This window comes from Urocampus carinirostris, chromosome 12 (assembly GCF_059441175.1).
Source record: "Urocampus carinirostris isolate Australia breed hairy pipefish chromosome 12, RoL_Ucar_1.0, whole genome shotgun sequence".
Lineage (NCBI taxonomy): Eukaryota > Metazoa > Chordata > Actinopteri > Syngnathiformes > Syngnathidae > Urocampus > Urocampus carinirostris.
This window is the reverse complement of record NC_142360.1, coordinates 33,970,145-33,981,154: the sequence shown is the minus strand read 5'-3', so window position 1 is coordinate 33,981,154 and position 11,010 is coordinate 33,970,145. Positions and strand designations below refer to the sequence as shown.

At 41.1% G+C, this 11,010-nt stretch overlaps 2 protein-coding genes across 2 annotated transcripts; one reads left to right on the top strand and one right to left on the bottom strand.

Annotated features, from left to right (window-relative positions):
• Nucleotides 1-1,216: 1,216 nt before the first annotated feature.
• Nucleotides 1,217-4,757, bottom strand: pigc (phosphatidylinositol glycan anchor biosynthesis, class C). The gene is made up of 3 exons (XM_088350034.1): nt 4,697-4,757; nt 3,485-3,716; nt 1,217-3,407 (listed from the first exon to the last, which is right to left on the bottom strand). The coding sequence occupies exons 2-3, from the start codon at nt 3,710-3,712 to the stop codon at nt 2,748-2,750; spliced, it is 888 nt and encodes a 295-aa protein (XP_088206160.1). The 5' UTR covers nt 3,713-3,716; nt 4,697-4,757; the 3' UTR covers nt 1,217-2,747.
• On the top strand, nt 4,662-9,180 carry LOC148355656 (uncharacterized). The gene is made up of 3 exons (XM_088350033.1): nt 4,662-5,077; nt 5,580-5,909; nt 7,649-9,180. The coding sequence occupies exons 2-3, from the start codon at nt 5,604-5,606 to the stop codon at nt 9,119-9,121; spliced, it is 1,779 nt and encodes a 592-aa protein (XP_088206159.1). The 5' UTR covers nt 4,662-5,077; nt 5,580-5,603; the 3' UTR covers nt 9,122-9,180.
• The last annotated feature ends 1,830 nt before the right edge of the window (nt 9,181-11,010 follow it).

Genomic DNA, 11,010 nt, shown 5'->3' with positions numbered 1-11,010 from the left:
TTAAGTCATTTTGTGCATAATTTTACATAATATTTGGTCACATAGGGATGAAAAAAGCAAAAACAACCTGAAGAGCCGTTTAGGACCCGAAAGAGCCGGTTCCTTTTAGTGAGCCGAGCCATAGAAGCCGGTTCTCAACAAACTCTACTAACTTTACTCAACCTCGTTCTACTTCGACTCGATTTCAAAATACCGCATTTAGGACACAACGTCAGTGGAACCCGTGTATTTTTACCTTCATGCACTGTAACTTTGACTTAAGTCGCTTCTTAATTAGTAATTTTGAGCCCTGATTTTTGTGCGCTGGCTAGATTTTCTTGTGCGCTGAGAATGTGCGAGCAGTGCGCAATTGTGCACTCGCGCAGCTTAGAGGGAACACTGCTTGTATGATAACCAATTATTGAACACATCTTCCTTTTAATCTTGAATATGATTAGCCAAATTTATGAGATTCATAAGTGTAAGTGTTAGTTTACAGTAATAAATACAAATATTAAAGGCCCAAAAGTAAACCAGTAGGTACTGCTTAAACTTCTTGTGTCTTAACCCTGAAAAGAAGCGTAAACTGTGGAAGGACTGCGCTGTCGTCTTGAGGTAAAGTATTTAAATGCTGCAAGTAGGAAACAAGTTTGCCCTCGGTTGCAGTTAAAATTGAAAAATATCTCAAAGCAAGTTACAATCGATATTGTGATTTTATTTAAAAAAAAACAAAAACAAAAAAACTTAGCAGTAAACACATCATTCGAATTTTTCACTTAAAATTAAAGGCATGTGTAATATTAGACCACTAGATGGCACTGCATTGTCTAATGCGAACGAAAATTAGACCCAAATGCAGCAGGTACCAGACAAACATGCTGGCGACTTCTAGGTAGAGATTCCATCATGTAAAAGAAAAAAATTTCTCAACCTATTGTTACTTATAAACATTAACATTGATATGATAGTGCAGGTATTTTGCAAATAAATGTATTTATTTGCACTGAATGTTTTTTCGTACCACTAGGAGGAACTTAATATTACACACTGTCCCTTTAATGACACTTCATTCTGACATATCCAAGGGAAAACCTCTGTAAAAACTTTGCAGATGCACTTTATCAAGATCAACAGTGTCAGTAACCCGAAGAAAGCAAATCATTTTTGAAATGGCAGCTTTATCTATAAAAATGTAAATAAATAAAATGCTCAAGGTTATTACATAATATTACTTATTGAATCCAATAAACGAAGAAATAAGGCACTGTAGGTGTGCTACTTGCGATTTGTTTGTTGTGCTCTTTCTAGTTTTGAGTCAAAATAATCTCTGCATAGACGGTTTCAGACAAGGGTCACCAACTTTTGTTATAATCTGACAGCTACTTTTTTAATACTGATTAGCATTAAGGGATACCAGTTTGAGACACATTCAGAAACGAATTATTACTGTGAAGTTAATGTTTAGGAGCTGAATTATACTGTCTATAAATATTTTAAATTATCGTATTTCATGGATTATATGGCACACATGAAACCTCCCATTATCCAGAAACACAAAAATTCGATTTATAATCTGGTGTGCCTAATAAACCTGAAAATACGCTAAATAAATTGGAAATGCATAACTACAATGAAATGCAGTGACCGTTTATGAATTAATAATTTTAGTGGTTAAATTGAATTTCATAATGTTAGATTACCACTCCCATAAAAGACGTTCATGAGCAAAATGCATATTCAGTATGTGCAATTGTTCGGTACCACTGTATTAAAAATCATATATAATGTATTGTTTTTTAAAATATATCTTCTTACACAATTCTTATCATTTAATTTGTCTTACTTTGCACTGAAAGGAGAAACCCATCAATCTCGTTCTACTACTGCATAATGACAATGGCCATTCATGTTCTAAAAGGTTGTGTTCTATGAAATACCTTTTTTCTTTATGACGTCTTTTTTGGGAGGATGCAACTCCTAGCTCCAACAGTAGTTTTAATTTCACGGGCCTTATAGTCCAGTACGCCTTATATAGGCGGAGGGGGGTGTCGTACAAGGTGCACCGTATAGTCCGGAAAATACGGCACAATGACCCATCACTGGGGAGATTTTTTCAGAACCGGTTCGCAGGCGACTCAGGTGTTCTTTGGAGGCTACCTGGTGCCTTTGGACACCACCACGGTGACCCTTGGTTAAAGACCTAATGTATACTGTTTGATGTAAATGTTAACAATACATTCCTACTTAAACTTAAAAGAGTTTTTTCCCCAGTGATCTGGTATCAGTATTGTCACACCCGTACCAGAAGGCTTTGAGGGCAAAGCGCGCCTTGATAAGATGCAGCAGGGGTCCGGCTAATTTCTGAAGAGCAAGAAGCTAATTTCTGAAGAGCAAGAGGACGCTTTACACCAATGACAATGATGATCAAAGTTGCCATATCCGAGTCAGATCAGGAGGCTTCTCCAGCTATTGGTAATTATGGAAACTGGTACAATCTTTCATGTGGGGGAGCAAACAACCTACCCTCAAAAAACGGCCTGGTGAGTGATGAGTTCCAACAAGATGTTTTTGCAGACGACCCAGGTGGTTAAGGGATCCGTGACAATGTAACCCAAAGTCTTACCATACATACCGTACCTTTTGAATATTATGTGCAGCTTTCATTGTTTTTGTCAAAGATGATTTTTTTCTCTTCTTTAATTACATTTGATATCAAAAGATCATGTACCTAACAAGGCCTCCAGCCAATGTCTGTTCCAACCAGACCTTCAATGGAGAAAGCGGCTGAGGTCCTCACGTATCTCTGCCTCATCCCAAGGTCCGTGGATGTTGTCTTTGTGCCTCTGCAGCCGGATCAGCAGCCAGGGGCAAAGCACAATCACACTGGCCAGGGCTAGCGCCAAGATGACAGCCCCACCAGGCCAACGTGACGCCAGCCCTGCCACGCCCGACACACACACACCCGTGCACACTGTGGCAAAATGATGCGGGGCCCCGTCTTTCACCCGTCTCAGAAGACACGGCCACAGAGCGAAGACCATGAGCGCACAACTGAGCATGGTGAAGGTATGCAAGGCACCCGGGAGGCGGGAAGCCAAACACACGGAGGCAAACAACGCTGCGTTGAGGGACAGGCTACCAGGGGGCGAAGGATGTGCGTAAGGGAAAGACACCAGGTGAGCTAACAGCATGACGGCGGACATGGCGTACACCGTGTCTGTGCTCACAGATTCTGTCAGAGTTTTTAGCACGGGTGAAAATCCAAATATGAAGGACAGGAAAATCGTGACGCTCTGTAAATCGGCCAAACGGGTCCGGGTTTCGAGATGGTTGGGTTCCGCTGGAGATCCAAGGGCTTGGTACAATTCATAGCCGAGCAGGGAGATCACTAGACTGGTAACAAGTAGGGTCTCTGGGGACAGGAGGCCCTAAAAAGAGGGACGAACACCACAAAAGGCAGTAGTAATCGAGCACTTGTGAAATATTCCCTCATAATTTTCTTTACCTGCTCCATGTAGAGCCACAGAGTGATAAAAACTGCCACACACGCGAGCTGCTGCCCCACCAGACCAGCTTCTCGCACCACAGCCCAGTATTGATACTGGCGAAGACCCTCGTTCCTGCGCAGCTCTTCCAAGAAGCGTCGGTCCACATAATTGTCTGGGTATGGCTGGCGCTCCCACAGCACCTTCCGCCAGGGCACGGTTGGGCCCGGGCCGTCATCTGGCCCCATTACCCTAAAAGTGAAAGGCAGAGTTAGGCTCAGTCCCATTAGTACCCTTTCCTTGTAATCTTGTTCTGTACTCTAGCAAAGCGTAGATGGAGATGGAAGAATCAAGCCCCGTTTAAAAAAATTCACTGGTCAGCTGGAAGCAATTTTACAGGGGATGAACCATATTTATGTTGTGTTGCATTATAGATCGTAAGTCCCTACAGGGCGGCAGTGGAGATCGCAGTTTGAATCCCGGCTCCTCCGTGTTACATGTCGAAGTGTCCTTGGTTAAGACACTGAACCCCTAATACCCCCAATAAGCAGGTTAGCGCCCTACATGGCTGCACGAAATGTGAAGCACACTGTAAAGCGCTTTGGGAAGTCTTGACTTGAAAAGCGCTATATAAATGCAGATCATTTCATTTACAGAGGGCGCTGCGAGACGAAGAAAATCACAGAAGGTGGTTTGAAGAAACGAAGATAAACACGAGTGAAGTGCAGAACTCCTGCAACAAAAATATTTCTTACCAATTTCAATCTTACTTTTGTGGGCGAAAAAACACGGAAACACAAAAATTAGAATTCAAAGAAAAGTTACTGCATATGGCATGTCATAACAAACGCAATGTAAACCAATGACGTGATAAACAGGAAGTACATTCTTAATTTTGTCTCTAAATTACACATTACTTTTAAGCAATAGGTTTTCAAACATGCACTTGTGGTGCTTGCACAATTCAAAGCAAACAGGTGCTAAAATTTGAATTATGGAACAGAGAAAAATCACTGATGAATGAAGACCTTATAACAGATTTACTTCCCCTTATTCGTATTTATATACGCGAGACTTTTAGTGTAAATGCGCCAGCGAGAGATTGGCACTGTCAACTCGCAGATTTGACCCTCTCAGCGGAAATTTAATGTATACTGCTCTTGTGTTTTTTACTTTTCGATTGTACACAAGTGATCACACAAACACAATTTAGTACATTTTAAATCTCTTACCCCAAACGAATGTTTAGCTTGGTATCGGAAGCCACACGACTGCGGTCTTGTCAATGTCCCGGAACTGGAAAGAGGGTAAATAGCGCCCTCTGTTGTCAGAAAACGGGATTGCAAAACACTTCCTGCTGTTAGCAGGAGCAAACAATTGTATTGGTTATTTATTTATTCCCTCAAACAAGTTTCAGGAACACTTTTCCCCATAATGAAAAATAAAAACACAATCTAAATTAACCGTGCATGTATTTATTTGACCACTACATCCGTCTGTAGTGCTGTTGACACGTGAGAGGCGAAAATAAACCGGAAGTGGTCTATATGTAAAGTAAAAACATGGATCGATTTTAGTACACTTAAATCGTTGTTTTTCAAATAACTTTTTTGGTAAGTATTGCTGTCTCAAATGTTTATCGAGTTTTGTCGTATCTGAGATATTTTGACTATATTAATGTCAGAAAAAACGCCATATATATATCAGCGTTCTTTTAATTGCTTATATTATTTGTGTCCTAGATCATAATTGATTGAAGTTGCCTCGAATTTTAATCATTTTGTATATTATTGACTTTGCAACAAGCGTTCTGAATTACATTGAGAGTTTTGTGATTAAATTTGAATTCCCGATGGGGACCCCTTGTCTATCAAAACGTAGCCGAGATGAGGTAATCGGAAACAATAATAGCACATCAGTTAACACAATTAAATTGGAATGCATCACATTTTTTACTACAACTTATGAACCACTATGGAATTGATGCCTTTACTTTGAAACTGTACACCCTGCTTAAGAATACACAAATATATATGATCACGTGCTAAATAAATTTAACAAAAACAAGTCATTATTTATTGGACCATAATCTTGTAGTCCTAATTTTCTCGCCAGAATTCTGTTAATAGATCTTCAATCATGGACACCAATACAGAAGAAGATCTAAACTGGGTTTGCTCTCAGCATCAAAAGATGTGGATGAAAAAAGAAATGCAACAGTTGGGGCTTTGGCCAGGATGTAGCCCGGTGCAGAGACCGGGCAACGCCATCTCTTTATGGCGTTTCCCACCGCAACCAGAAATTCTCGACCCCGGGAAAAGCGTTTCATCCCCAAATGCTTTCCAACTTCATCCTTTTTTCGTCTGGAAGCCGGAGCACGAGATCATGGCCAGATTGAGGAGCGTGTACCAGCTACCGTGTCTCTACAACTGTCCACAGACGCAGGTTTGTGTTGCACATTTGAAAGGTAATTGTGAAGTTTCTGGACACGGTGTTCATTTAAAGACATGACCGGACAATATTTTTTTCAATTAGATTCAGAATGTGTAGTGTTCCTCCCTGCACATATGTAGCAAAATATTCTACCCATCTGGGGACTGGAGGAATCTCATCTCAAAATATACCCATCGATTTTTTTTTGCTGTGAACGTCATTGAAGGAAGACAACACTTTAAAAATGACAAATCCCATTAACACAACATGCGAGGCCAGCTCCAAAACAGCAATTGTAGTGAACAAAAGTTTCTCTGACCCCAATTTTATTGTCGATTTTGACTAAAGAATTTCCCTGACTGATACATCTAGAGTAAAAAACAGTCATGGTGCCAGAGAATTAGATGTATAGCCGTATCAATTCTAACAAATGGTTGAGGTGAGTGGCGAGGATAAACTTGACATTTCCGTTAAAGAAAAGGGGGGGATCCTTTCCTGAACACAGATTGGTAAGTTGTGTTTAAGCCACTTCTTCTGAGATCGTGTTTGATCTAATTACCAGTTTAAATCCGTTTTGTCAGACGTACTTTTTGATTTTTTTTGTCAGGAAGCGCAGTCGGGAATTGGCCATTCTAAAGACCAAAGGAGTGCATATATTTACTGTTGTAAAGTATAGACTTTGTACTGTAAATATCACAAACATTGTCGATGTATTATTTATTCCTATTGAACTGCATTCTTCAGTTGTTAGTGTATTTGTGGTTCACTTTAGCACAAAATTTGGGTTTTAGTGACAATGCAGGCATTGACTTTGTTATAAGCCTTTGGTTTCAATATGTAATCCCTTTTTACTTTTGAAGTCATTTGTTCATTTTTTGGTGTGGTGTCTGTTGCAACATGATTGAAGAGAAAAAAACTATCTATCTATCTACCTTGGTCATATCCCTCAAGAGGGGTGACCGACAGCAAGACAAACACATACAATAACAAATAAAATAAAAGGGAAAAAAATAGCAAAAAAAAACACACACAAAATTTTTGGGACCATGGCCAACCCAATTGCCCAAACACCCAAACAAGTTAGGCACCTCGGCACCTAAGTTGGTCATGCTTTGTCCCTCCAGATTAAATGGGACACCAGAAAGCGGCTACGTCACTCGAGTCAGGGTGACACAACACACTCTTTGGTTCAACAGCAGGGCCCGACAGCTGTCACTGGTTTACCCCTGCCGCATCATACGGGTGCCCAGCCCATCCTTAAGAACGCCTCTACAATCCCACTATCCTTTCACAACACCTCTCCACTCCTTTCTATCACTAACAAGAGCTCTAGCTTCCATTATATTTAGACCTAAGAGAAAAGACATAAGAGAAAAAATATGAACGAGAAAATACAAAATACAAACTTCTTCTTTCACCAATTTTGCCCAATTTCTCGCAACATTTCCGCCTTTCGGCCAGCAAAAAAGCCCAACACTATGATCAGTACCCGGACTCTCTCAAACTGCAGCACAAGGCCTAATCATTTTCCACTTAACGACCAAAACATTGCTTAAAACACTCGCTTTTCAAATCATTAACACGTAAAACAATATGGCAAATGGCTTGCAAGGGTGCTAGTGTTCCTCACAGCTCATGATGTCAAATGCATTATTTCAGAAAAAAATTGGAATATACAGATTAAATATATAGATATTTTATACAGAAACCATGTACTTTGCATTTTTACAGAATTTGCATACTTTCGACAGGTCGTTTCCATTGGTGTGGGGCGCCCATGTGCTGTTGCTGGCACAGGAGGGCAGTACTACATCCTGTCTTCTGAGCTCTGCTGTAAGGTCTGCCACAAACGCTGGTACGCAGACAGTCCGCGGTGGCTGGAGAAACTGCCCAAGCGTTTCATGAGCATCTTGCCAGCTTTCATGACCTTTAAAAAAGCCATATGCAAGACTGTTATGGATGAACTACTTTGCACGGGCAAGTTCACGTCGGTCATGGCGGACCAGCTGAACAGGGTTCTGCGGCTTAGGTATTACCGCGCTTTTTTAGCTTACGTCCACTCTTTGGAGAATGCATGTGAAGCCGAGGCAGGTGAGGACGTCCTTTCGTGTCCGCTCTTGTTCGGCTCATACGAGAAGTTTGAAGGTTGGTGTGGCGTGACTGTGACTGAGGACTACCTAAAAGACTGCTCACTTGATAAGTACAAGCGTCTAGTGATGTGTTCTTCTGTGGAACAGATGAATGTCATGGATTTTCTTCCAAACCTGGCAGCGACTGAGTTGACGCCGCCACGTGTGATTAACATTTTGCCTGAGGATGCGAAACATGCTATGGAGATGCTGGGCAGTGACCATGGCAGAGAGGCAGGTGTGCAGGAGCACTTGAGCAGAACAGCACCATTTAAAGTCACCCATGACAACCCGTTGGTCAAATACCGTGAACATGAGGCAATGTTGTCACTAGTGGTGAAACATGTACTTGACCAATCAGTCACCAGGCCGAACAGCTTACCACACCCTGGCAATGCAAACGATCACTTTTCTAAGAACCCCAAGGAGGAACGCATTCTTTATAAGCAGCGCTCTCCGACCAAGCATTGCCAAACGGGAATAGTTCTGGTGGCAAAGGTGGATCCTAAAAGCCCTCCAGTGTTGCCAATAGAGCCGGAAGACAATCCAGCGACAAAGGTAAAGCTGGAACCAGAAAGCTTTCCAGTGGTGGCGATGAAACGGGATAGCGACCCAATCGTGAAGACGGAGCCTGAAAGCGTTCCAGTAGTGAAAATGGAGTGTGAAAGTTTTCCACTAACTGAAATGGAGCGCACTAGTGGCTCAACGATGGCGATAGAGCCGGAAAGCATCCCAGTCATGAAGTTGGAGCCGAAAAGCTTCCCTATCGTGAAAATTGCGCCAGTTTGCACTCCACAAGTGAATATCATGCTAACCCGCAGCAGAGTCAGAAAGCTGAGAAGTGGCAGTGATCTTCCAGCAAAGACTGGGAAGAACAGCAATGTTCTCCCCCAGCGCCCCCTTCCCTTGTCAGGAGACTCATTTTCTAAAGTCATAGCAGAGGTCTTAAACAAGCAGATAAGGGAGAAATTACAAAGATCCAAGTACAACTCAACTGGCCAATATTTCTACCAGTATGGATCAAAAAAATACCTTCAGGTAGCAAAACGGTTCATGCCAAGTGTGCCGATGAGGGGCAAATCGAAATGTTCGTGAAATCGGAGTTTTTCAAGAATGAAATGGAGATCGACATGAATAAAAGGGAAGATAATCCACCAGCGGCTAAGATGTGTCGTTTCTGCCAAAATGAGATAAAAACGGAGCCTAACTCTCCTCATGTTCACAATTACTTCCCAGAGTACAATGGGAAGTATGTTTACTGCCCTGGCAAAGTTTTCGATTTGTACGGATATCCTGGAATGATGCGGCCGACAGGGTTGGGTAGGGTTACTTTAACTGGATTACTTTCAATTACTTTTGGATTACTCCAACACCAAATATGCTAATAAAAGACAAAATAAACTAAATATGAATAAATTTATGACTCACCACACGCGGTAAGCTTTCTCTCCTGGCTTTGATCTCTTTGATCTCCGGCAAAACTAACATAACATGCGACAGAAACAAAACGAAAATAAATCCAAACAGCTTGCCAACATCATTTTTGCCGTTCCATGTATTCCGTTACTCCCCAAGCCTGCACAAAATTTAGTCATTTTATTCATATTTAGTTTCTTTTGTCTTTTATTAGCATAGTTGGTATTGGAGTAATCCAAAAGTAATTGAAAGTAATCAAGTTAAAGTAACCCTACCCAACCCTGGCGGCCGATGACCTGTAGAGAATTTATTGCATCGCTCTATTATGACTTAGAGCGAAAGCGATCGATCAAGAGTTGTAAATAACTTTGTTTATATGTATTGTACGACATTTTGTATCGTACTGTAAATCCTATATGCACGGTTAATAATAATTGTATTCCTGTTCATCTGAATCCAATGCACATTCAAAAGTGGATTTGGTTTTTGGAAGATTACTTGACTTACTTAGCAGAGCTGAATAAACATTGGTGTTATGAAGCATATACTTTCAAGTGTTCATTTGTATTCAGGGAGAGATTATTGTGATTGTAAAAGGGATGTACTCCAATTTTTAAAATGCCAAATACATAAAGGGTAGTACTTGGAATATAACTTTATTGAAAGGTAACAATTCTTCGGACCCAGGTTAATAAATTATTCATCCATACTTTTCAAGTTTGCATACAGTGTCGGGAAAACGTATTTGCCCCCTTTCAGATTTGTGTGTTTTTTTGCACATTTATCACCGTTAGGGAATTAAATACATTAAGAATGAAGCGTTTACCAAATTATTCAAATTAGTTATCTGTCTCCATTAACCAAACATAACCTCCATTCACCCAACAATGCATGCTCTTTTCTTTTATGGGAAAATATGGGCAAGAGACCGGCATTTCCACATGGGGGAGATTTTTCTTTTTAAGTATTTAACTAAGTGAATCCCATCGAATTAGCCAAATTATTGTCGCTCGAAGCTTCCTCGAGCCTCCTTTTCGATTGTCCCTCTCATTCTCCTGTCTCCTGAAGTTCTGTCTTCTGAAGTTCTTTTCACAAGCTGGGGTGTCGGCTCCTCCCATGGGGCGTGCGGACTCTTCCCATGGGGCGTGCCGACTCCTCCCATGGGGCGGGTCAGGTGCCAGCTTCACCACCTCTTCGCCGAAAGGTGTCGCAATGTTTAAAGAAAACTCATATCAGCAAAGCGCTTAGCAAAACACTGCCCGACATCCTTGTGCGTCTGGCTTTCTCCATCAGATTCCTGTTATCAACAGAACTAAACAAAACATTCGCATTTGGAACGGCGCAACCTGTTATAGACCTTAAGCCTCCTCTGTGAAAAATCTTCATTGCATTCAATGAATGTAACTTGTATAGAATTTTATAAAATCCCTTATAGTTGAATAAATAAAATATAAAATCCTTCATCACTCACAAATGTTTTAGATCATCAAACCAATTTTAATATAACACAGAGATGACCCAAGGAAATAGTAATAGAGTGGAACCCCGGTTTTCGAACGCCTCTCAGT